We start from the raw sequence: 27789 nt of genomic DNA, 5'->3' as shown, positions 1-27789 counted from the left end.
GGTTTTTAATCTGCAGGTAGAATGAGAGGTGGGGCAGGTCGCTTTTAGCGCGCTGCTCAGCTCATGTGGGCAGGTAGTGCTCCCTGTGAACTCCAGTGAGTCATCGTCACATTAATGCCCCGTTTCCACGTAGCAAAAACTGTGGTGTTTTCATGCGTTTTGGCTGTTCGTTTACATGAAAACGAAGCTCAAAGTCACCAAAAACGATCATTTCTGAAAACTCCAGCCAAAGTGGAGATTTGCAAAAACTCTGTCTTCACGTTTGCTTGTAAACGGAGGGAAACGGACATTTAGGCTTCAGAACGTCTCATTATGTGACAGAAACGTCACCAGCGTCATGTGTGCGACCTGTGTTTACAATTTGTTTGGCCACTGTCAATATTTTCTTGTATTTTACTTGTTTTATATTCTAAAGTCACACTTAAAAGTAACTCCACTTCTCTGTCACTCCAAACCAAACACTCTGGTTCATCTTGGAAGTAACTGGAAGTTACTCGTGTCATTTGTTGATGTTTTTTTCCAGGATTCTGATTGGCTAGCATGACTTTATCTTCTCGTTACACTGCCCCCTGTAGGTTTGGCTGCTCATAGCACCTTAACAGGGTGTTTATGCGGGTTAGTGTAAATGATGGTATTTTTCAAAACGTAGAGGGGGAAATATCCGTTTTTGTAAATACCCGGCTATGTGTTAACATGGCCTAAGATCCTCACACATCCTGCTGTACGTGTTGGTCAGAGCTGAGGAAGCCTGGAGTCCAGGACATGTCCGGTCCTGATACCCTGCTGCCTGTTATACATGTGATCAGTGTTTGTGTTGTGCATGTGATCAGAGTTTATGTTATACATGTGATCAGTGTTTGTGTTGTGCATGTGATCAGAGTTTATGTTATACATGTGATCAGTGTTTGTGTTGTGCATGTGTCTGACTGTAACGGTGTTGGTTCTGCTGCCTCCCTGCACACATATGATGCTGAGTGGGCGGCTGGTGCAGGAAACCCTGTTTCTCTGCTTGAATCATCTATCTGAGGAGGGTTTCTGTTTCTATGCGTGAGCAAACAGGGTTATCCCTGTATACATGGTAATTAATCATTTGAGATATCTGGATCAAACCAGCGACGCACGGAGAACATCGTGACGCAATTCCCCTCATTTCCGTTGGTACCGTTTTATTTCTCGGCCCTGTAGTTCTCCTTTTTCAACGTCTTCCAGCGGAGCTTGATCTGGTCTGGCGTTCCTACAAATGCTGCTTCGCACAACTTTTCGCTCACCTTTTTGTAAATCTGGCTATCCCGGTACTTTCTACCGTCTACAAATGACAAAATGTTCATATCCTTCATTACATTTATGAAGTGATTAGTCTCCTCCTGGTCTTGTGTTTCTCCATGTTTATAAGAACTTCCTGGACTCAAAAGACCAGGATTCCTTGTGAACAGAACAAAGGCAGAAAACAAATTCATGTTCCTATTGATCGGGATATTCCGTTAGGCGTTTATATGGCCGAATATTTGGGTTTTAAAAGGAGTAACCCAAAACCCGAATATGAGCAAATTCCGGTTATTCAAAGGGGTTATTGGTGTTTACGTGGCTGTGCAAAACCGGGTTATTGCCAATATTCCGGTTAAAAAAGGGTTATTGACTGCATGTAAACGCAGTCACAAATTAACATTAATTCCACCATTCAAGACATGTTCAGTCAGTAAAATGAGCTTCATTGATGCATTTATCACAGTGTTGCTCTCTAGCAGAAACCTGCTGTGAAATGAGATCAATGATGAGCTCATACACACCATACTGCCCCCGAAGTGAGAGACTTTCTACTTTTTGGATGGGTGTTGAAGTGGTAGAGGGAAAGACAGGAGGAGAGAATCATCTCTAAAAATACCTCCCGCTGTCCTCCTTCTCTGAGATCATTAACTCTGAGTGTGTGTGACCTGCCCCCCCTCTCTGGTATATGAGAGCTGCTCTCAGCTGCCGACTACACCAGTGCCTTAAACTGCTGCTGCTGCTGCTGAGGACTCTCTTCTTCCCATCGCCTCCTGCGTTCCCCCTTTTTTCCTCCTCTTTCTTCCACAGTCAAGCGTCCCGGCAGACGCTTCTCTGTGCAGCATCTCTCCACACACACACACACACACACACACACTGCTCCTCGCTGTGATGTGCACCTCTTCCCACACACACACCTACCGTTTTCATTAGTTCAACACATTTTTCTTTCTCACATTTATTTCCTCGGCGCTGTTGAAAGCGGTTCCCCCTTCAACACTCGTAAAACACTCACTTAGTCACGGCCGATGCGTTGATCCACTCAGAGACCCGCGCCTGCACACATCTGGGCGCCCCCGCGGCAATGACACCATGCTGATTCCCAGGCAGAGGATCAAGATCGCGCTGCGGCTCTGGATGCCCGTCCTGGTGCTCAGGATCGTGGCGGCTCACACTCCGGTAAAGACGGACTTAATGGAAACACGGACACACGGACTCACTGCTCATTTCACTGGGATTTCTTTCTCAGGACAGTTCGGCTTCTTCCTTGTCTGCTTTTCATTTTGTTGAGAAAAGATGAAATGAGGAGTTAGGCAGATGTTGATGTTCAGCTTCTTTGTTGTTTTAAGAAATTCCTTTTTTCAATTTCATTTTTTACTTTTTTTCAGACTAATTGGTTTGATGCTGTTCATATTCCTGACTTGTTTTCAGGATGTGTGTTGGCTGTTTACCACGTTGAAGGATAAACATGTTAACTGGATAGTTGAGCTGTTATTCTCTCTGAATCTGATGTTTCAGTCAGGCACCTCCTTTTAATCTTCATATCTTTGGAAATGTGTTGCTCTCTATAGCATTTCTTATATTTATTGTTGGTGTATTTTGTGTTGCACATCTCTTTAAAATTGATGTTGTTCTCTTTGCGTAGTGTTGCTGCAAAAACTCTTTGTTTTTGCAGCATTTTGTCTTATTGCTAGTTAAAATGTCTCATTTTTAGTAAAAAAATCTCATTACACTTAATCTCATTACCAGAAAAATAACTTGTTATTTGACAATTTTCACCTGTTTCAAGTAAATTTTCACTTGAAATAAGTAGAAAAATCTGCCAGTGGGACAAGATTTATCTTCTTATTACAAGCAAAAAAATCTTGTTCCACTGGCAGATTTTTCTACTTATTTTAAGTAAAAATCTACTTGAAACAGGTGAAAATTGTTGTTTTTTCCAGTGATGAGTCTTGTTTTAAGTGTAATGAGATTTTTTTGACAAAAAATTTTAACTAGAAATAAGACAAATATTCTTAGGATTTTGAGTTTTTGCAGTGATGGATGGTATTTTCTTCACTGCTGGATGACATTATCAGCTAATATTCAGAGTACATGAAAGAGTTTGCAGACTTTTCATCAAAGAAAGAGTCGTAACATTTCATTTATGACGTGCACTAGCGTGAGTATATTTCTAACTGCTCGTGTTTCCTGTGGGTGCGTCTGACAGATCCAGGGCTACATCCGTCCCCACGCCATCATCATCCTGCCGAACAAAGCTGGAACGGAGGTGCTGGTCTGCTACGAGGACGAGGGCGTCTACATCGACACCTACGGCCGCATCACCAAGGATACGGTGCTGCAGTGGGGAGAGATGCCTGCGTCTGTCGGTAAATTCAGCATAGATGAAATTGGGAATAAATAAAATAACAATACAACCTTTTTATGAGCTTGTTTTAAGATGCATGCAAGGAGAATAATACATGTAATCTGTAATCTGACACCCACCACACGACATAAACACATAAATGTCCTTCACCCCCCCCCCCCCCCCCCGTGTCTCTGCAGCGTACCTGCAGTCCAACCAGGTGATGGGTTGGGGAGAAAAGGCCATAGAGCTGCGCTCGGCCACCACCGGGAACCTGGAGGGAGTTTTCATGCACAAGAAAGCCCAGAAACTCAAGTTCCTGTGTGAGAGGAACGACAAGGTAAGAACCATTGAGTTCAGTGTAGCATTGCTGTGGAAGTATGCTACACAGATGTGTATGTGTGTGACCTATATATATATATATATATATATATATATATATATATATATATATATAAATAAAAATATCTGCTCTGTTTTTCTGAATTAACGAGATAATTATCGCAGAATTCTGATAAAAGTTTTAATGAAAAAGAAAAGATCGCTTTCCATCTGAACAACCGCAAAGTCCTGATGTGCCTGCGCAGTCGACAAACTAATAATACCTATATAACTTAAAGACAAGACTATCTCCCAATGTTTCAAACCAAAACCCAAATAAAACTGGATTAAACTGGACAGGAACATGTTTGCTTCCATGAAATCCAGCTCTCAAGTGAATGACAGCTTCTTGCAAGTTGTGAGGTATCTCGTTAATTCAGAAAAACAGCAGATTTCTTTTTTCTTCATTAAGACTTTTCTCGGAATTCTGAGATAATTATCTCGTTAATTCAGAAAAAGTATTCTCAAGTGAATGCAATACGCTTCCGTAAAGAACAGACATGTCATCTTGAAAGGCAATTTAAAATAAAAATAGATTAAAGGCAACTACAGGCTGAATAATTGTACAGTATACTTACGTTACGTGACACAACTAAGAACATACCTGGTATGTTAACATAATATATTAAGAGTTATTCAGATAACTATAGCATAAATAACATTTTAAGAAGTTTACCAAAACCATCCGTGTCTCCAAATAACTAAAATCCAATGAAATCTTCATCCCCGGTGTCACTTTTAAACAACTCTGCTAACTCCGGAGGTAGAAGACGCAGCGCCTACGTCAGACTCACCTGGACCTAGAGCGCCCTCTTGCAGTTTAGTGTGAAAATAACATGGGAAATGATATACCGGTAATAATGTGTTAATCATTTCACACATAAGTCACTCCCCAGCCGAACTTTAAAAAAAAAAACGCAACTTATAGTCCGGAAAATACAGTTTATATGTATATTAGATGTTAGTTGCTTATTTGTTTCAGAAATGATTTATTTAGTTATCACCCCGCCCCCATTGTTTCCTTCCCATCCTTAAATGATTAACTAAATTAGTGTAAATTACAACAACAAATCCTTTCCTACCCGGGGATCACATGACCATGAGAGCCAATCAATCAGCAGCAGAATCAAACTAAACTAGCCGCCTCCATTTTTGATGAGTGTGCGATGTTCAAGTGTGTGAATGTTTAGATACATGTATTTCTCTCTCTTTGTGTCTTTTGTACATTTTTGAAAGACAATCAGATCTGTTCTTCGAGACATTGGTATATTTATACGACGTATTAGTATATATACACGAGTATTAGGGCCAAACTAAGACAAAAAAAAGGAAATTACGAGAATAAAGTCATAATGTTGTGAGAATAAAGTCGTAATAGAATAAAGTCGTAACATTACGAGAATAAAGTTGTAACATTACGAGAATAAAGTCGTAACATTACGAGAATAAAGTCGTAACATTACGAGAATAACGTTGTAATATTATGAGAATATAATTTATGAGAACTCTAAATGGAAGAGCATCTTCTCCCTGTGTTAAAATGTGGAATATTGAGCATCTTGTGAAGTTATATTTATATATTTATAATATATTTAATTTTACGACTTTATTCTCGTAATATTACGACTTTATTCTCCAAATAACTGTGAAGGATGAAATTAGACAAATTGCTATGTGGTAAACTATGTATCTTACTGAATTCTGTTGTTGATGTGATCATGAATCTTACATAGAACGGGGCGGGACTTTGATAAGCGTCAGCTTCTCCCGTACCCTTTTCGTCATGTGCTGAGTATGCAATGTATAATGTTCTGGAGATGAAATGTGTCTATATAAACATGCCGAAATAAACGAAATAATAAAAATAAAAATATTACGACTTTTTTCTCGTAATTTCCATTTTTTTTTGTCTTAGTTTGGCCCTAATACTCCGTCGTATATTTCTGATAATTCTGGAGCTAAATTCCTGAAACGTGTGTTGTGCTGCAGGTGTTCTTCGCCTCGGTGCAGTCGGGGGGCAGCAGTCAGATCTACTTCATGACACTGGGACAGAACTTGTTGTTCAGCTGGTAACAGCCGGACCGGGACCCCCGGGACCAGCCGGTGGGCCGGGTCATCCTGGGTTCATGCTGAGGCCTTTCCTGAGCGGATCTCTGGACGGTGGAGCCACACACGGATCAGCCAAACGTTCTTCCGTCCCTCCAGTGTCTGTAAATCAGTAGCCGTCCATGAATGAAGGTACATGAAGCAGTGCCTTCGTGAGTGAGCGGTGACTCCTCCGCCCGGCTCCGATCCAGCTCCATCTCAGCGTTCTCATTCTCATCATCGCATTTATGTCCATGGAGGATTCAGTTGTATCAGTTAATACTGTGTAAATGTTTTTATTCACTTATATTCACTTTAACAATGTTGTGTATTACTGGAACGGTTGTTTGTTTTGTGTCTGATGAAGTCTTACACTGCAAAAACTCAAAATCTTACCAGGAATATTTGTCTTATTTCTAGTTAACATGTCTCCTTTTTAGTCAAAAAACTCATTACACTTAAAACAAGAGTCATTACCAGAAAAATAACTTATTTGCAATTTTCACCTGTTTCAAGTACATTTTCACTTGAAATAAGTAGAAAAATCTGCCAGTGGGACAAGATTTATCTTCTCATTACAAGCAAAAAAATCTTGTTCCACTGGCAGATTTTTCTACTTATTTTAAGTGAAAATCTACTTGAAACAGGTGAAAATTGTTGTTTTTTCCAGTGACGAGTCTTCTTTTAAGTGTAATGAGATTTTTTTTCTACTAAAAATGAGACATTTTAACTAGAAATAAGACAAATATTCTTGTTAAGATTATGAGTTTTTGCAGTTATCCACGGGGTCATTATTTCCCAGGTGGGATGATCTTACCTCCCCACGTGTCTGAAGGTCCAAATGTCACGTAGGGGTTTCAGTAAGTAAGATGTTGGTCTCATTCCACATTTATTCCTTGAAAAACCCGCTCAAATGAAATCTCCAGAGTAAATAGTGTGTACTGCCTGTTTTACCTCAAAACTGATATTTATAGAGGCTTTTAATCAACGGCGACTTTCCTCGTTACTGCTCTGATCAGAACCGCAGGGGTCCAGGAAGCACAGAAAAGATTAGATTATAAGTAGATCAAAGTAAAATATTAGATAAAACTGTGTTATGATCATGTGGTCGACTTAATTTAAAGCCTGATTTAATGTCAGTGGACAATTTAAACTGCAGTTTATTAGTAGGCAGTTTGTGCTTAACCTGAAACCGGAGGGCTGGTAAAACGAGCCGCTTCAGTGCACGTGTGAGTATTTATTCCTCGGAGATGTGGACCACACGATTTAGTTTCAGCGTGAGGACCAAGAGCATTTTACTCTGAGAAATACAGCATAAACTGTACACACAGAGATACAAGAGAAGCACACATGCACAGTACCAGGACATGACCGCTTCTGTTTTTGTAGTTTCCTGTCCATTATGTACAGCTTAAGATGTATATATTTATCTAAGATGCACTGTTTTCTAAATGTTTTATAAATCACAAGCCATCTTTAAATCTGTGTACAGAGTTGTGGGCGTGTAAATGTGAAATTCAATCCCTAAACAGACAGTAGTTCCAGGGCCTTTGTGAGCGACTGACAGTTTGACAGCATTCTCGGCCACATTAACGTCTGTTTCCTGGTTGACTTTCCCTGCCGTGTGTAAGTCACTTGTTTTGCACATGTTTTTTACTTGACTGTGCAAAGTAGAGATATTTGAAGCCATCCTCTTGTCGCCGCTTGCTTTTGGTTTAAGATCAGTACTTGTGACACTACAGTGTGGGACTTTCTGATGGATAAACCTGATTTGTTTTTGTTTTTTCTGAGAAGATGCAATGAGTCTGACACAAAGTGAAATAAGTGTATGATTATTTTTTTTAATTACTTTTCAATTATATTTCTGTCATTTACACAATGAAATTCAAACAATTAACCAAAGATGAAGGAAAGCTTTCATGTATTTAGCTTCAATTCAGTAATGAAAGGATTGACCAGTAACAGCAGTTTGATTCAACATGTCCTTTGAGAGGCGGAGGCAGATCAGGTTAAGGTGTATTAATACGCTGTATAAAACCATACCAACCATATTATTTAAGTTGTGCTGTTTTTGTCCAAGTAAAGAAATAATTGATTTTTATCATAAAATGTGAATTAGCAATTAGCGCATGTCTCCGTATTGATTGATCATTAGCTCACGCTTCCACTAATCCTGCTTTATATTCTCCACTGGGTTTATTGTTACATTTTGTGGTGATCAAAGTTGCTCCAAATGTTTTTATATCCGGTGATACTTTGAGTTTTGGACGATAGTCTCCAGAGAAATATTGCAGCTGGTTCTGTGACGACATTCTCAACTGGAAAATGAACTTATTGTTGTCTTTTTGTTGAGAGTTTCTAAAATGCCTCATATTATTTGTTTTAGTGGGATGAATACTGTCCCCTCTTTGACATACCAGAGCGGTTATCTTTACATGTTTAACGGTGCAGTCATTTACAAGATTGTTCAGTTGTGATCAGTATTTAAGAGCTTACTGATACGCAGTTTCTGGCTTACATGGGCTAAATAGACCAGAGACAGAGCTACTAGAGCTAACGGAGCTACCAGAGCCAGTGTGGATGTTTTAAATTACATTTTTAGATAAGACCTGGCTAAAAAGGATTGATGCTTAGGAACACAACTTTGTAGCTTCGTGTAATGTGAAAACGTGGCAAACAAGAAAAGTGGCAATAAATTATTTGCTCCAAAAACATTGTTAGAAAAAAATCAATTAACACATGGATGCATTTGGAGTGAATATCTACTAAATATTGGCTTTGATCTATTTGTTCATCCATGGATGCATCTGTGCTCTTCCAGCCGTTAGTGGCCCCGGGGCCGTTAGTGAGACACAGCCGCGATGCTGACAGACGGGGCTTTGGGCTTCGTGTTCCTGAGCAAGACCTCGGCCATGACAGAACCCGTATCAGACAGAGAACCGACCGGGTCACGCTGTTTCTAGATTCTTTTCAAGAAAAGCAACGTACAGTGACAGCGTTACACTGTTACAGTTACCATCAGCAAACGTTTTGTGGTCATGTTTGGTCCCAAGCGAGCTGGTGTCAGGCCATTGCTGCTGAAACCAGTGTTTTTTGTTGTTTTTATGGTTTATTATTATTTTTTTTTTATTTTTTTTTTTTTGAAGCCCATAATATGATTGTATGTTGTCATTATGAAGAATACGTTTGTTTTTGGTAAACATGGGTTGGGTTCTCCATGAACTCGTCCTCGGCTGATACAAGTCTGTCCATGTTGAAAAGAACTTTACGTATTTGGATCTGTGCATGTGTTGTCATCTGTCCATCGCTCTCCCAGTCCCAGCGTAGCGACGTGGCTCTGGTACAGCGTACTAACGACGCCAGCGCTGCACCGAGCAACGCCTCACGTTTCAGGTCCTTCCCTCCGTCTTCCATAACGACGCTATTGAAGTCGGATCATTCAGAACACATTTCAGACTCCTCCTGCCGTTCCTGCCCGTGTTGCTAAGCGATTTCCCTGTAGCTTCTCCACTGGGAGATCAGTGAATTTCCTCCCACGCCTACCACTGGTTCAGATCAGAATATATTCTGTTTTTGGCCCGTTATGACTCACGTCTCTGTGTTTCTCAGTCTCTCACCGGTGTGTGCGTCTTCACGCCCATCACTTCTTCCATTTTCTTTCTTTGTCTCTCTCGTTGCATTCTCCTTAATCGTTGAATTGGCTAATTGGCTATTCATTTTTGTTTTTATTCACTTACCACCCTGCAAACTGATTGCCGTAAAACAACAAATTTAAGCAGATTATCTCTGTTGAGGTCACTGCCGTCCTGATCCATTTGGTTGGATGTACAAAGAACTTTTCAAAAAGACTTGGATCATCCCCGCTTATTGTTTTTTTAAGTTGTAAAGTGTACGTGAGCAGAAGTCTGTGTGCTCAATAAGAGTATGAGAGGAGATGGATGGAGACAGAGGTCAGGTCATGGAGGGAACAAGAATGTTCATTATAGTTATAGATTTTCATCCACAGTTTGGTTGAGAAAGTTGAAAAACATCTGAGTAGTGATGTGACGAAAAGAAGAAAGTAAAAGGAAGTGAAAGGAACAGTGATTACACTAAATAACTTTGTAAATGTCCTTCATAATCTGTGAGAAGGCAATATATATATATATATATATATATATATATATATATATATATATATCCCATCTGTATCATTTATTTCAAAGGCTCTGTTGTTACTTTTCTTTTCTGCACTGGACCGTTGATGCGTCATATTCTGAACCCTCCTGCTTCCAGGTCGACACACTCGCTGTGTTTCCATGTAAACAAGCAAAATACAGTCAAACCACAATAAATATATTGAAGGAAGTTTGGTGTGTCTGTTTTACTTTACCGGTTATATATTGTCAAGTCCACCTCTCTTTCCCTCCAAAGGACGCAAGGACAACTCATTTCCAACTTCCAACTCAAACTTTTATTTTTCTTTGGGTTGGTCACTTCATCACAATAGGTTGTAAACCTTAAAAGACAGAAACAAAAGTTAACGTCTTAAACATTTTAAATGACTCAAATATCTTGAACATTTTAAACATGTTTAAATTAAATCAATCTTTTAAGCCTTTTAAATTGAACAGAGAAAATCTAATTTCATGAATTTCCTACGTTTTAAGCCTTTTAAATGGAATAAAGAAAAATCTTATTTCATGAACTTTCCACATTTTTAGTAAAGTTTTAACATTCAACAGAATTGTAACATTCTCACCTTATCCTTCTCTATTCTACAGTATACTTTTAATTTTTCAAACTCAAAAGGAAATATTTTCTTACTGAAAAAATGAAATATTATCTTAGTGCAAACTCATTCAACACAAAACCAATGAAGTCAATGCTGCAATGCTTTCATTAACCATTAATCTACACAGCAGTTAAACATAAACGTGACCATATTAAGCAGCATGAAAGCAAATAAAACATTTTACTGACCATTGGCGTCTTTGGACTGAGTCCATGAGTGACTTAGAGCTTCTTTCCTCTGCAGTTTGTTAGTTTGACTAACTAAGCTTCCCTCAGTCTTTCTCAGGTGCTCAAACCAGTGCTAATGACTGATCAGGTGACCAGCAGCCTGCTGGCTGCTATTGGTGCATTCTGGGAAGTGGAGTTGGGATCCATTCCTGACATTCAGCTCAACATATAACATGTATGTATGTACGAGATCACCACCACCCCGCCCCCACTAGGTAATGAAGCCAATAATCGGGAACCAGAGAGAATGCAATTCAGCCGAATGTTGTTCAGTGGAGGCAGACCCTCTCACTACTGATATGATCTGATAAAAGATTCCTAAAGTGGTTAATACATAAACTGGACTTTTGTTTCCAATTCACTAGAATGGTTTTCTTTGCGATACATAAGGCAGTGAGAACCCGGTGTGTCCAGTTAGGTTCCATTTGAATATCTCCCAGGTGTCCTAATATACATATCGTGGGGCATACTGGGATTCTGTAGTTGATCCATGTGGATAAATCCTCACAAATCTCCGTCCAGAACCTCCGTACTGGTGTACAAAACCATAAAGCATGCATATAATTATCTGGGGTGTTCTCTGTGCACTGTGAGCAGATATTAGAGGTGACAAAGCCCATCTGGAACATCCTTTGTCCTGTATAATGTGTTCTATGAAGAACTTTGTACTGTATAAGTTGTAAGTTTGGTTTCTTAGTCATAGTGAAAGTATTTAAACATATTTGTGACCAAGAGATCTGGTCGGTGTTAAGAGAGAGATCCGCTTCCCATTTTGAAATCGGAAGACAGACTGAGTTGTCTATTTTGGAAACTAACCTGTAGAGTTTCAATAGCAACTTTGGGGTGTTTAGGTTAAATAATTAATTAAAGGTATTCTTACCTTTCTTGCATTTCACACACCTTATTAATAGCATTTTAACCTAAACAAAAAAAATTAAAAAATGTCACAAAGGTAAGAGTACCTTTAATACAACAAATACAGTAACAGAATTTGTTCATACTGTAATAGAGGGATTTTTTGAAATATGTGTTTTGATGTTGTTTTTTTTTCTTTATGTGGTGGAATGCCCACCTGGATTTGTTTTCTTGTCTTTTTTCTTTTTTTTACATGTTCGAAATAAACTAAAACTAAACTAAACTAAAATGTTTATCTTATTGGTGCTGAAAGTTTGTGAAGTTTATCTTCTCTTTTTCCCCTTTTGTAAGGTTAATAGCAGAGTGGAGGTGAGTTATCAGCAACTGTTTTCCAGATTGTGCTCTCATTTCTCACTTGTGTCTCTGTCTCGTGTTACCGTTGACGACACTCTGGCACCAGCAGGACGTTTCCTGTCTCTCGCTCCTGGAGCACAGTTTGGTCATCTCAAACCATGACGCCAGCTTTTGTCACATTTCAAACACCACGATCATGTTTGTAGACTTTAATCCCTAAACTATCTTTAACCGTGATGCTCAACGGGGGGTCGTCTCCGGTTTTGCGTTTGGGTTCATTTAAGCTCCACTCTGGCTCGACCGACGTTCCGCTCTAAATTAGCTCCTTTCACTCCCCTCCCAGCGAAACCCCACCTGCCCTCCTCCCAACCCCTCCTCAGATTCCCAACACAACCCCTTAATCACACACACACACACAAGTCCCTGGCCGTGTGTGTGCTGACACACACATTCACACACACGCAGCAGTGAGAGTCCAACGACTAAACCATGACTGGCGGGCTCAACGTCACATAGCAGTTCTGCTTTTACAATCCAGGCCTTTCTGCTTCTGGATCGGTACATCTGCTGCAGCTGCTCGCTGTGATTGTTGTGAGGTAAGCAGACGGCTCTGACGGGAGTTCTGGAGTTCTAGACGGGGGCCGAGGCGGGAGGGCGGCACGCGTTCACGGCTGCATGATTGCTAAGAAATGGACCTGCCTTCATCAGCTTCTGCTGCATGTCTCCAGACTGGGAGTGCTCAATCAAGAGCACGGTTCAGCTTCATGCTCCTCGTTCTGATTGGTAGGGAGAACACAGTTCAGGTCATCATATAATCAAATGCTGTAATTCAGTTGGTCCAGGGCCATTGGGTTCCCGATGCTGTTATTGATACTGTACTGGCCGTAGCGGGGCCTGAGTGTGGAGTCAGAGAGGACAGCTGGGGTTTAGCTCCGTCCAGAGCTAAATTTATATCCTGCCTGGCGTACCAGTGTGATTTCTGTCAGTTTATCCAGCTATGCAGCCGTTGTGATGAACATGAACCTCTCAAGTTGGATGAATTAAAGGATCTCTAAAGCTGGGCATACACTGTGCGATATTTCAAATCGTTTGATTCAGCCCCATCTCACACTGCACGACTAGATCGCTGAGTTCAAAAGTTCACAGCTCACGATTTATGGTCTCACACTGTACGACCCGATGCTCTGATGCGAGCCGTCTGCTCACACTATACGATCATAATCCTCACGTTGGACCTGTGTGTACCGGAACTGCAACGTCAAAAAGAAGTGGAAGAGAAGGAACCCCGAAGTGGAAGACACCGAAGATGCTCAGCAAAAACAAACGCGCTGCCTTGGCAATTTGTGCCATTCTGTGTGGCGATAAATCAAAAAAGATTAGACAACGTCTAATCTTGTTTGGATAAGGCATTGGCTGGGCAGATGTGGGAAATACGGTCCTTTTTTCTGCTATTAAAACATGTTTTTTAATGTGAATTTGCAACACTTAAACTAAAAATAATAGTTTTTGACGTCAATCGCCAATCGGGTCGTAGCTGCTTCAACTGTGCGATTCCTTCACGAGGAGCGGCCAGGATTTCAAACATGTTTGATTTTCTTGCGAGCTCACGATTTTTGATCGGGAGCTCGTCGTGAGGTGTTAATCTCTCGTCGTTACCCCACTTTACTCCACAAGGCACGACCAACAATTGGGTTGAAATCTGGCCCGATCCAAAAAATAGTTGCATGAGTGGAAAATCGGTTCAAAACGAGCCGATAATCACACAGTGTCTGCCCGGCTTAAGGGATCCTCTCCTAGGCTGCAGGGTGACGCAACGCGAGACAGGCAGCCACATGTGAGTGACGGTGGGGGGTTCACATAGCGAGCAAGGCATGCCTCTACTTCCCCGGGTCAGCCCTGGGCTCCGGTTGGTCGGCACAAAGATCAGGTGACCCGCTCCGCGCTAAATCCGTCTCCCACACTGGAAGAACTGCAGGTTCAGGAAGAAAAATCCTCCTCCAGGTCTGGATAAGTCCGGACAAGAGAGAGAAGCTGCAGGAAACCCTTTCTGTTTCTGTTTCCAGGTTGTTTTGTTTACCAGAGGTGTTTTCATATAGATATATTTAGATCAGGGGTCGGCAACCCAACATGTTAAAAGAGCCAAATTGGGCCAAAAACACAAAAAACAAATATGCCTGGAGCCGCAAAAAATGAAGTCTTAGAATGAAGGCAAAACATGCTGCATGTATCTATATTAGTTACAGGGGGAAGATTTTTTTTTTCATTATGCACTTCGAGAAAAAACTCGAAATGTTGAGAAAAAAGTCGAAATGTCGAGAAAAAGTAAAAATTCTGAGAAAAAAGTTGAAATGTCGAGATAAATGTTGAAGTACAATCTCGAGAAAAATGTCGAAATGTCGAGAAAAAGTCGAAATGTCGAGAAAAAAAGTCTAAATTTCGAGAAAAAAGTCGAAATGTCGAGATTAAAAAGGAAAGGAAAAAGGAAGAAAAAAAGAGGAAAAAAGAAGAAAAAAAGAAAAAAAAATGAAAAAAGAGATAAAAAAAGGAAAAAAGAAAAAAGGAAAAAAAAAAGGAAAAAAAGAACATTTTCGAAAAAGCTCCAGGGAGCCACTAGGGCGGCGCTAAAGAGCTGCATGCGTCTCTGGAGCCGCGGGTTGCCGACCCCTGATATGGATATATATAGAAAGATGATGATGAAATCACTCAGCTCCTGGTTTCATCGTATCTCTGCATGTCTGGACTGTTGGCCTCACCTCTCTGACCTGGAGCCGACGGCTGTTGCTGGTCTGGGGTTCATGTCGTTGGAGGAAGCAGCTCTCAGGTCTGAGTCAGGACGGTGTCTCAGAGTTTGTTGCACGGGATCATTCATGTCCTTTCTGGACAAAGGTCGTGCTTTTCCAGTGTTGCAGCTTTTACAGCTTAAATACAACCAGAAGAAGTGACGATATGGTAAACTGAAATGTAAAATTAATTTTTTCTTTCATTTACTTTTGCCTTTTAAACCTTTGAAAACGATGAGCCTAAGACATTTGATGTTTTTATTTGACCTGATTTCAGTTGTTGATTTACTACGATGGAGTATTAGGGCCAAACTAAGACAAAAATAAAGTTGGAAATTACGAGAATAAAGTCATAATATTATGAGAATAAAGTCGTAAAATCACAAGAATAAAGGCGTAATATTACGAGAATAAAGTCGTAAAATCACAAGAATAAAGGCGTAATATTACGAGAATAAAGTCGTAAAATCACAAGAATAAAGGCGTAATATTACGAGAATAAAGTTGTAATATCATTTTACATCCATCTGTGTCACGGTGTGGTTTAGTTGAGGACCCAAAAGCAGGAGGCAGGAGTTCACAAAAAGCAGGGTTTATTGGACAAAAACAAAACCAAAAGCGCTGCTTATCAGGATCAAAAAAGACAGAACAGAAACAGGGATCCAAAACTAGAGGAGAACATGGAGGGAGCAAACCGTACGGACCAGCAGGGAGCAGGGAAAGACAAGACCAGATACACACAGGGGATAACGAGACACAGGTGCAGACAATCAGGACAGATGGGAAACAGGTGGGGCAGAACTGAGAATCAAAACAGGGGGAAATGTCAAACCCTGACAATCTGTTTTGACCGGTAATATTTTAAGCGACATTTGTGAATGTAGCTCAAAAAATAACCCTCTTATTGTTCATATTCCATGATGTTAATCAGTCATTTTTCCACACTTCAGAGTAAATGTGATGATGGCTTTCCTTTTCTTTTCTTCCTTTTCATGTTTTCTTCATCATCTCAACTTCCTCTGGTTTGAGTGCTGGGCCGCTCACCGGACACGACCTATTCTTATTTACTGGCCATAAAGAGTGGCAGCAGGTCAGGCAGCGTAAACTAAGACCTCACATCATGTGCACAACACAGAGAAACACACACTTGCATGAAGCATTTATGTAGTTTCAACATTGTTTTATTTATTTATTTTATTTTTAATTTTATTTATTTTTTTCTTCTTTAATAACAGGCCAGAAGCCTATAGGCCAGTTTTATCGTCATTCTATGATGCTTTATATATATATATATATATATATATATATATATATATATATATATATATATATATATATTTTTTTTTTTTTTTTTTTTATAAACATATGTATGAGGGGGGTGAGGAGGGGCATCCGCTGCAAGTCTGAAATGAGAGAAACACAGGAAAACACAAGCCTTTGAAATCTGTAAGAGAAAAAACAGACGGACAGAAACGAGAACAGGGGGAAACACAAACAGCAACCACTTCAGGTCCCTGAGACTGAATCAAAGCTAGACTACTGCGATTATCTGTCCCCCAAAACTGTGGAGTGAGTATGTAGGTGAGTGAGCAGGTGTGTATGTCTGTGTAAATATGTGTGTGTGCAAAGTGAAAACTAGGTTTTACCTGAACTACAACTATAGTGGAGGAGGGAGGGCACAACCCCGCTACCTGAGAGACCAGAAGCTGACAAGGAAGAAACCTGAACCCAGGCCACCAAGCAGCTCCACGGAGGACCAGAAGAGGGAGAGGAGGAACATTGTTGTATTGAAAGTAAAAGCAACACATCAACATGCTGTTGAACATGTCCAAACTGACAGATGAAGAAAAGAAAAGTGGTTGAAATTGGCCGGGAGGGTGCTCGTCCCCTCACTCCCACCAGGAACAGAACTGGTGTCCTCTACTTTGGTACCTCAGTGAAGAAACCTCACACTTCCTGCTGGCTCACCTGGGACTCTTCATAGAGACGCAGATAGATGGATTGACTTGGACTGATTCATAATTCCCAAAACCTTTATTTTAGGTTGATCTCAGCTCCCAGGAGTGAGTGAGTGTGAACTTGAACGGCTGTTTTATTGGTTTCTCTGGGTTCAAGAGCTCTCGTCCCCTTTTCTGACTCATACATGCAGAAAACTATCAACAACACACCCCGTATGTCAGCTGGTTCCACGTCCGGTCCCGTTCTGATTGGCCTCGGCCTGAATGTGGTGATGATGCGGATCATCCACACCGTGCACGTTTATGATCTGCTGGTCCGCTCCTGTGGCTGATTTAATTGTTCCGTATATCTGAATCCCACTTATGAATTCAGACTTGTGTAATGAATGCTCGCCGATGGATTTCCACAAGGTCCTCTCACTTCATCTCTGCTGAGCTAAATCCATCCACAGCCGGTCTGGGAGAAGCACGATGCTGTGCTGCTGAAATAAAGCTGTGGGTGGTCTGTGGACAAACCCAGAGTGATTGTTGCTATTGGTTTTCTGCTTCTCTTCTCCTGAAAGCTGCTCTGTACTTCACCGGGCTACAAGCAGCACACTGGTGATACCTGTGTGAAAGACTCAAGCATTCATTTTATGGATTTTATATTTAGCCCCTTCACTTGGACTTGGACTCGGACATTTGCTTTAACTACTTTGTGATTCATAAATCAGAGTTTTATTTTTTTATTTTTATATGCCATAATGATTTGGCATGATACTCACATTAAGTTCAATGTCAGTTTTGTGGAAGTCACATGTAATCAGCTCATGTTTTACGTGCATCATGTTGAGGAAGGAATTGGCAGGAAGCGCCGTGTGGCTCTGAGTAGTACGTCCCAATTAATGCATACTACTGATATTTACTCAAAAGTGTGCCAAACCTAAGTATACTTTTTGAGTATATACGGTTTAGTATGGCATTTTGGACGCACCGCATGTGTTGTTTCTGTTTGGACTCGGAGGCAACAAACTCCAGCGCTGAAGTCCTTGGTCATTATAAACAGATCTAAAGTAGTATACATCAATAGTTTGTACATGTTTGGTTCGGCTGGGTCTCTTTAGCTGTTTTATGTTTCTTTGTTGTCTCTTGGAGCAGTTTGTTGTCTTTCTTTGTGCTTGTTTTCTCCTTTACACCAGAGCATGTGTTTGTTTTGGTGGTGTGCTGACTCAGCAGTGGTTTTATCTGCAGGTTGCCCCTCTCTAGGCTCCGCTCGGCCTTTTTTGCCACTGTGGGGGTTGTTTTTGTGCTCTTGCAATCATTTAGTATTATTTTTGGCAACAGATTGTTGCACTTTGTTACGGCGTGGCATCTGAAACACAACGGGTTAAAGGTTAAAAGCCGGAGTGAGAGCTACTGTAGCTTCCTTGGGGAGCTTCTGCTGTGCCTGGGAGGTTTAAATTAGCCCAGAAACCCGACTCCCAGCCTCCTCCGTCAGCCTCCTCCGTCAGCGCCTTCTCTGGGCCCGGGACAGTCGGCAGCACGCTGAGACTGGCTCAAGTCTTTTGGGTGTAAAACGCTGAAAGCCTGCACGTGCCTTGGGTTAGCGGTGAAGCCCCGAGATGAGCCGGAGGAAGAGAGACGTGACGGTCTGTCGTCTGAGGCAGCTGCTGGCCCCTTTCCACTTCTATGTCTCTGTTTGCATTTGTATTTTGATGTGTGTGCATGTGTGTGTGCATGTGTGTGTGTGGTGGTGGAGGGGTTAATGGCACTTTTGGCTTCTACCTAAAGAACCGCCTGGCGCAAGTGCTTGCATGGTTTTTGCTGCTTTTTGAGTGAATATTGGTCTGTTTCATCACTGTGTTGAGACGTCTCACTCCCTTAACGGTGGATATCTTTTACTGCGGGGGTGTGCACGTCACAACTTCAGGGAAAGAGGAGACTGCTAAAAATGGACTGAAATGAGTGTCGTTATACCGTACAACTCAAGTAGAAGGGCTGGGATGGAAAATGACAGAAAGAAACAAACACATAACTCGACTTTTGTTTAATTACAGGTTTTATCCCAGGAACGTAACAATTTCTTTCTCATCTGCATCCTTATATTTTATACACATCATCATACACATTATTCAGTAAATTTCAGTGCATTTGGATGTTTGTGATCTTCAATGACTCCTGATTTAACTGCACTGATGAATTCCTTCCTTTCCAGCGGGAAACTTACATCAGCTTACATTCACAAATGTCACTTACAGCTATACTGGAAGAGAGTTTGTGTGGTTGTCCTGCACTACAGGACCTGATTAACGCATTCAAGGGATATGGAGGAATTGGAGTGCACGAAAGAGCAACGTGCTGAGGTGTAATCTGGGACGTTTGACTCCGCAGACAGCCCTGAATCAAGAAGCGTTATTCATCAGTAGCTGAGCAGTGGATCACTTTGGGAAATGTTTGGGAAGCTCATTCATGACGCCACATGAGACTTAACAGATGGACCATCAGGCAGCAGAAACATGTTCAGTCAAACAAATCAGAATTACAGTTTTTGGGGGATTTTAAAGCTTCATACTGTTGAAAGCACAAATGAAAATCATGTTTTAACTTAGTAAAGACGTTTTCCATTACTAGGTGTAAAATTACCTCTTTTTTTTAACCAATATCATCAATATTGATTTTTGACCTTTGTAAAAAACTATGCAGGTTCTATAACACAGCCACAGGAAGGTAAAGGATGTGAGCAGGGAATCAGGGAGACGAGCTCAGACTGGAAGTGTGATCCTTCATCAGAGCGCTCGCTGCAGCAGGAGTTTGAATGAGAGGATCATTTATTATAGATCAGTTCTGAGGGAATCATCTGACCTGGTAAACCGCTCAATGTCTTTCCTCCATCCCATCTGTGCTGCGTGGAGGCAGCATCGCTGTGCCAGCTCACATTCTGTCGCTGAATAAAGACTGTAGCTGCGATACACGCATACGACTTTATCTGGAAGGCTGTAATCATCTGAAATGCATCTTCACGTGTATGTGAAATGCCGTCAAACACAGATGAAGCTTCTCTTGTGAAGAACAGCCCGGCACGAGGAGGCCCAGATAACACTTCTGCTGCAGAGAACATGCAGAAATCAGGACACAATCTAGTCTACATGAATGCTGCACGAGCTACAAAATGAGCCTTAACCAATCAGGTTCACTTATTACAAATAAACCCTGCTGGGACCACAAGGAGGAAAATAACTGGATCCAACCAATGTGTGTGTGTGTGAGACACAGAAATGATATGATGGGATCTCCATGTGTGGTTCCCACGGTGACCTGGGCGTCATCGTCAGCTGAAGGGGTTTTGGATGAGTTGAAGTACACAGTGAATGAAAAGCACTGAACAGATAAACTTATAATATGGGTCAACAAGTAAGGTCAAATAACGCACATGAGAGCGTGCCTTCAGACTTGAACAGAAATATCTTTATATTCAATCTGAGTCTTTCTAATGAAACCCACATTTGTTATATAACATAGATGCACCAGTGTTAATTATTCATACAGCTAAATGTATTCACATGTGGGCGTCTGCAGCTGCAGACGGGATTCTGATACACATGGTGAAGGGGAGATTTTAAGATGCTGTTTCTGTCTCTGCAGAACCTCTGGGGTTTCCTCTGAGAGCGCCTGAAACATGGCACAGTAAGTAATAGCCAAGTACAAGTACACGCAGAAATAATAATAATAATAATAAGTGCTGAGTATGATCCTGTAGGGTTGAGAGGATGCAGAAGAAGACCAGCTCCGTGTCCCTGACCATCTCCTCCTCCTCGTCTGTCTCCTCCTCCCGAGAGCTCTCCTCCTCCTCCTCCTCCTCCTCCACCTTCGTTGCTCAGAGACAGTCCAGCCTGGTGCAGCCGCTGTGCGTCAGCCCGCACAGGGTAATTACTCTGATTGATGACTCATTTCAACTCTTTCAACTGACAACATACAGAACATTACACTACAGTCAAGTGAGAAGTATAAGGCTCACCTCCCAAATACAGAAACAACATGTGGAAAAAAACAATCTTAGACTTGTTAAGTACATATTTCATAATGTCATGAAATATATCGTTCCTTCTATCTATCTACCGTATCTACCGTATCTATCTATCTATCTATCTATCTATCTATCTATCTATCTATCTATCTATCTATCTATCTATCTATCTATCTATCTATCTATCTATCTATCTATCTATCTATCTATCTATCTATCTATCTATCTATCTATCTATCTATCTATCTATCTATCTATCTATCTATCTATCTATCTATCTATCTATCTATTTATCTATTGTAGATGGATGGAGAGAGAAAGACAGAAGGATAATCAGCAAAACTGAAAATATTTATTTTTCTTCATCCAGACTCAGAGCCCCATCAACAATCAGCAGTATTCTGGGAACGGAGTGGCTCCCACATTTCTTAAGGTAAAACCAATTATTATTATTATTATATTTAGGGCCCGAGCACTGACAGTTTGAAGGCCCTATTGTATCTGTAGGAATTGTTTTCCTTGTTTTTTTTTTTTATTTTCATTTTTCCGATGAAAGGAAGGCCTTTTTGCCCCCCTAAACGTGCCCAAAAAGTCACCAAATTTCGCACGCAAGCCAGGCCTGGTGAAAAATGTGATATTTTGCATTAATGGGCGTGGCCTAATGGCTCAACAGCGCCCCCTAGAAAACTTTGTGCCTCAAGCCCCACAATACGGTTTGACGCACATGCACGAAAATCGGTACACACCTGTATCATGTCACAACTTAAAGAAAAGTCTCTTGGCGCCATGGCCGAAACCGAACAGGAAGTTGGCCATTTTGAATTAATCGTGTAATTTTGGCGCAATTTCTGCCATTTCTTCGGCCGAACCGTAACGTGCACCCAGGTGTGTTATACATCAAAATATGCGTCTCCATCCTGCGAATATGCGCATTACTTTTCTCAGTCAAAAACGTTACCGTGGCGACGCTAGACGCCAAAAAGCGCGCTTCATCTGATTGGTCGATATCTGATAGTTCCTACTTTCTGCCATAACTTTTGAATGGTTTGATATAGAGAGTCGTGGGTGGTGTCATCCGCTAAATGTCCAGGCCTGAAGAATCTACATGCAAGTCATACAAGCGCTTCCACTGCAGCCTGAACGTGCACAAGGGTGCGAGGGCCCGTTCATCGCTGTTGCAGCTTTAATTTTTATTATGATTATTAGTATTATCATAGTTGTTATTTTGATTATTTTCATTTTTATTATCATTATTATTATGTTTTTGTACTGAGGCCTGTAGTGATGTCACAGTGGCACAGTGGTTCCTTACCCTGGTCTGATTGGTCTGTTCTGGCCCACCAGTGCCTCAGCGATGCGTCGGCCCTGAAGGGTCAGCTGGTGGTGCTGGAGTGCAGACTGAGGGGGACGCCGCCGCTGCAGGTCATGTGGTACCGGGAGGACGAACAGATCCTGGACTCAGCTGATTTTAGGATACTGCGAAAAAGTAAGTGTGTTGAACAGTCTGTGTGGGACGGAGACACACATCTGGAACTATTCTAAATATTGTTATTTTCTCTAACGTCGTTTCCTTTTAATATCATCAACTAATCCGGATTTTTTCCTTCCCTCATTCACTGCAGCAAAGAATCATTACACGAGACACCCAACAGTTATTTGTGTTGCATGAGTCACCTCCCTCATCCATCAGACAAACTGCATCCCATTTCCCCCCCCCATGATCAGAAACAGCTCAGATATTATTTGTTGTTTAAAGTTGAACATTTTCCAGTAATGTCTTATCTTTCTTTTGTTTTTCCAGAGGCCAGTTCTGCTTCAGTGCCAGGTGAGTGCCAAACAGAAATTGCATGAAATAATGATTTCAGCGAGGAATTAAAAACGAAGATAACTGAAAGTTAACACTTTAAAGATTTATCCACAACACCAAGACACTAATCTTGCCAGGGGCCTTCCTGTGTTTGGCACAGCTTACATCTGTAATCTCTTATTTTTAACTATTCCAACTAAAATAATAGTAGCTAAAGTTGTGCCGCTGTATGGGAACAAACACCACTTCACAAATTATACATCTGTTTCATTACTGCAGCAATTCTCCCCAATTATAGAAAAACTGTTTATTATTATAGTAAATAAACTCTTGGATAAACACAAACGAGTCCCTGGTGGTCAGTATGGATTCAGAACAAGTGGTTCAACATCAATGGGTTTAACTGTGAACATTATAAACGCCAGAGAACTCATTTGCTTTGAAATTATTCAGACACCTTAAAAAAGTGATATCATTAATCATCACATTTACTGACTACCTGGAGCAGTGTGGGATGTATTGCACTTATTATAATAATTATCTTTATTTTTATTTGTACTTGTTTGAAATAAAGCATCCATTCATTCATGCGGGTTCATGTGTTCAGTGCAGCCACTCAGACCTATTTAAAGACGGGTCTTAGTTACAGCTGATGTTGTGTTTATCTGCAGAGGAGCTGTGCACGCTGGTGATCACAGAGGCCTACCCTGAAGACTCGGGCCTATTTAAATGTGTCGTCCTCAACTCATTTGGCACCGTCTCCTGCTCTGCCATGCTTGAAGTTTACAGTGGTGGGATGCTTGTATCTTCTTTACTGTACATACAACCAGAGTGCATATTGCACAGGTCAATGTCATGCCTTCATGCCTGTGTGCAGACCTGGAGGAGCAGCTGGAGGTTGAGGCATATCACCAGCAACAAGCGGTTTCTCACAGAGAAGAAACGGAAACAACACTCCAACAGGACACCACGTCCTCCAGGAAAAGCAGTGAGGACTTCCCTGTTGTGTTGCCTGACATTATGAGCATCCCTCGGCCAGAGTGGCCCGGCAGCCCTTCAGGAGACCACAGCCCTGCTGCCGAGTAAGTACACCTTGGATCAACACTCAGTATCTGTGAAGGAACATGTTACATGCACATAAACACACATCTATTTTTTGTAACCAGTGATCCATAACTTTACTTTATGGGCGTATTGTCTTCATATACATCTATCTGCAAAAGAAATACACTTTGCCCAGAGGGCAAAGTGTATTTCGAAGGCAAAAGGGACCTAAGCGGCTGCTTAGGGCCCCATGACCACTAGGGGGCCCCCAAGAGTTAAAAAAATTAAAAAAAAAATTAAAATTTCAGATTAAAAACCATAGATGGGTAAAAACCTGCCAGGCTGACAATAGGATGATGGAAACAACACTGCTGCGACTGTGCAGCGCTTTGACCTTTTATCTGTTGCTTCTCTGTGTGGCCAGTAGGGGCAGTTGCTCACTTTGATAAATATTAATTGAAAGATTTTTGTTAGAGTAGAGAAGTTTGTTAATCTGTTTGTTAATCTGTTAATCTGCTTCCATGGTCCTAATCACTGTTGATTACAATCTAACTACAACAAAAAGTTCTTACATCTAGTTTTACAAGTGTATTTGTAATGACAGGGAAGAACATGAAATAAGTTTATAGTGAGTGTGTGAATGATCAATAATCAGTAATATTGGCAGTAATAGAGGGCCCCAAAATCACATTTTGCTTAGGGCCCCATGGAGGCTTGGGCCGGCCCTGACTTTGCCTCTTGTTCTTGGTCAATTCTTATGGAATTTTTATAATTCCCTAATGTCTTTGACTTTTCATTGAATTTATTATATTGAAATTAAAATAATATATATTGTTTTTTATTTACCATTAACCATTTATAATGAAGGATTTACTCTATTAGTTCAGTTAGTTCGTACTTCCCAGTATGCATTGTATTTTTTTGCGATGTCGTGTGGTGCAATTCTTCTTTTTGTCCAGCTGAGGTCGCTGTTGCAATATTCAAAATAGAGGATAAAAAGTTTATTGTATTTTCTTTTCCCAAATGGAAATGTTTTTACGTGCTACACGACCTGGAGAAGGTGTACCGTGAGCGGTACTGCAACAAAAACATTTTTTTAATTTTTTTTTATCATTTTGTATGTAAAATAAAATATTTCTCAGTGCAAAATATCTCCTTATTCTGGAGTAAGTATTCTGGACAAAGTAAGCTATTAAAGTAAGAAATTCTGGAGAAAATAAGCTATTAAAGTACAGCAGTGTTCGTTCAATCTTTTTTTTTTATGTATCTTTTTTTAATGCATCAAAATTAACATACAGGGAAGTTGGAATCAGCAAAGACTTTGTGTACATCATGCCAGTGAAATAACAACAAATAGCAAAAACATAAAACATTTGGAAGTACATTCATATATCAATGCAATTAGTAACTTAATATCAACCTAATCTAATGGAGAACAAATTAAATCAAAATAAATAAATAAATAAAATAGATAATACAGAGAGGAGGAGTTACATTAGTTAGTATAACATTGTTGAGGTGTACAGGTATAAATTTACATTTACGATTCTTCATATTCTTTATGGATGTGATAAGGCTTTCAATCTCAAAGAGAAAAAGATGAATGTTGGGGGATGATTTGGTAAATTCTTGTTTATGAATATGGAACTTCCCCATCAAAAGTACAAAGTTAGTGACATAGTCAATATTCTTCAGGCCATCACTTTGATAAAAAGTAACTATATCTTTCAGAGAGAAGGCATAATTTCTATGCACAAAATTAAATATATATGACGCTACCTCTTTCCAAAAGGCTGAGGTTTTGGTACATTCATAAAGCAAATGAATAGTCTCCTCTTGCTGTCCACAAAAAGAACACATACTGTCAATATCAACAAATGTTGATATTATCGAGTTAACAGGATAAATTCCATGTTCAATTTTGAAATGAATTTCTCTAATTGTATTTGTGACACAGAATGTGAAAGGTAAAGACCATGTTTTCTTCCAATCAATATCTTCAATAATGGATCTCCAGTAAAACTTTCAGCAATGATAACATTTGTTGAACTACCAGGGAGGCTCACCACGTCACGTTAGGCGTACCCACCGGTGACGAGCTGCGGGATGTTGCATGGATTGTTGGATTTGCTGTGCCCGCGCGCTCCCGTGTCCCCGCGAACGCGCACTGTCACCTGTTGCAGTCCGGCGTCGGTCGTGTTCGTCTGGAGTTTGTGTCTCATTGGTCTGTCGGGGCTTCGCGGAGGTTCGAGTCCGAGCCGTGGAGAGAGCTGAGGGTGAGAGTCCGTCTGTCCGTCCGTGTGTCCGTCTGTCCTCCAGCGCGGGGCTGCTCTGTCCGTCCATGCTGCTCACCTGCGGGATGAGCTCCGCGTCTCCCCCGCAGCAGCAGCAGCAGCAGCAGCAGCAGCAGCTCCGCTTCTTCCACCGCCGACTCTCACATGTAATTATGTCCTCCCTAGAAGGTCACACTATGTTTAGAGAGCTTGTAAATATGTTTAATGTCTATTTTGGGCTTTTGTGTGTTGGTAGGGTGTGGTAGCGGCTCAGACGGTGGGTCAGTGAAATTAAGTCGGAGTTCTGTGGGTTACTCCGATAACTTTTTCTTTTTTTTTTTTTTGTTTACTGTAAATATTTTGTGATGATGACAGGTTTTATGAAAAAAGTTTGGCGGTTTTTTCGCACTGTCAGGGATAGTTAGTCGGTGTTTGAGCTCTGACCTCCAGGCTCAGCACATTAGCCAAGACAGAAACACATTAACAGCTGAGGCACAGGGAGGAGGTCTTTATAATAATAATAATAATAATAATAATAATAATAATAATAATAATAATAATAATAATAATAATTATTATTATTATTATTATTATTATTATTATTATTATTATTGTTTTAATATTTAAAGCAGGCATTCTGATACCCATGTAAAATTTGTATACAATAATGTTTTTCAATCATATCCTAAATATACAGTAAGTGAATTTGCTGGTGATAAATTCTACGTATTCAAACTTGGAGCAGCTTATTCTCTCAGGAGAAACTACAGTTTTAGTTTAGTTTAGTTTAGTTTATTGGTCCTTTCAATTTCCACAACACAAATAACCTAAAGTACGGGTGTAAATCGTCAGTGTAATACAAAAAATATATAATTTTTGGTGTATATATCCAATTTTAACTAAAAACCAAGGACCAAAAGGTTAAAACTTATGATGACGACCCTTTTCACAATAACACACAGGTTAGTGTCTGAGCTCGAGGGTTTGAGTCGGTTTGTTTTAAAGAAGGTCCAGTCGTCTCATTGTGTTAAATGCGATGACATTTCCATGTGGTAAAGGATGTTGGGTCTGGTCTCTCTGCTTGATATCGGTGTCCATGAGCTCATGTGAAACCTGAAGAGCAGGCATGGCGTCAGTGTCCTTCAATCAGCCCCCTCTTCCTCACGGCTCCACACAACAACAGTTGCTCCTAACCTGCTGGCGGCCGCCCGGCTCTTAAGGTCACGTTGAAGTTCTCGGCCAGTGTCAAGTTTACCTCATTAGTGGCTGAATTATTTGATTTCAGCGGAAGAACAGATCTGCCTGTCCTGTGAGGTGCACCTGTTTGCTTTTTTGGACTTTTTTGGACTCACGATGAAGATTGCAATGTCTGATTTACATCGGAACGTAAAGGCTGATTTCATCCATGAATACGATTCAGCCTTTTTCCTGCTAGGTTGGCAGTTGCACGACTCCTAGACTCATTTTAGTGGGTTCATTGTCTCCCAGTGTTAGATTGTGATGCAGAAAGGGTCAACTTTGATGTCGCCGACAAGCACTTTCTGAGTTTATGTTAATTGAAGTTGAAAGAGAAAATTGAGAAACATAAAAATGAAAGCTGATTAGTATAATTATGCTGAAATCCTTCAATAATAATAA

General features: G+C 40.7%; 2 protein-coding genes across 6 annotated transcripts in view; both read left to right on the top strand.

Annotated features, from left to right (window-relative positions):
• Positions 1–6578, top strand: part of si:zfos-2326c3.2 (mitogen-activated protein kinase kinase kinase kinase 4) — a 94920-nt gene extending 88342 nt beyond the window's left edge. For all 3 annotated transcript variants that reach the window (XM_061725897.1, XM_061725898.1, XM_061725896.1), the window contains 3 exons: positions 3473–3632; positions 3811–3950; positions 5981–6578. In XM_061725897.1, the coding sequence (XP_061581881.1) occupies positions 3473–3632; positions 3811–3950; positions 5981–6064 (384 nt within the window). In that variant the 3' untranslated portion in view covers positions 6065–6578. The remainder of the gene's footprint in view (positions 1–3472; positions 3633–3810; positions 3951–5980) is intronic.
• A 6202-nt stretch (positions 6579–12780) lies between these two features.
• The window catches only part of myot (myotilin), a 39652-nt gene continuing 24643 nt past the window's right edge, over positions 12781–27789 (top strand). The window contains exons 1-8 of one of the 3 annotated variants that reach the window (XM_061725890.1): positions 12781–12882; positions 20646–20687; positions 20761–20926; positions 21398–21460; positions 22372–22513; positions 22829–22852; positions 23506–23625; positions 23712–23916. In XM_061725890.1, coding sequence (XP_061581874.1) covers positions 20680–20687; positions 20761–20926; positions 21398–21460; positions 22372–22513; positions 22829–22852; positions 23506–23625; positions 23712–23916 — 728 coding nt within the window. In that variant the 5' untranslated portion in view covers positions 12781–12882; positions 20646–20679. Of the gene's footprint in view, positions 12883–18593; positions 18653–20645; positions 20688–20760; positions 20927–21397; positions 21461–22371; positions 22514–22828; positions 22853–23505; positions 23626–23711; positions 23917–27789 lie in introns of those variants that run through there. The other 2 variants (XM_061725891.1, XM_061725892.1) reach the window with 2 other exon arrangements.

Source organism: Cololabis saira, chromosome 7, assembly GCF_033807715.1.
Source record: "Cololabis saira isolate AMF1-May2022 chromosome 7, fColSai1.1, whole genome shotgun sequence".
Lineage (NCBI taxonomy): Eukaryota > Metazoa > Chordata > Actinopteri > Beloniformes > Belonidae > Cololabis > Cololabis saira.
Note: the sequence above shows the minus strand (reverse complement) of the source record. Positions and strands in the feature narration are given on the sequence as shown.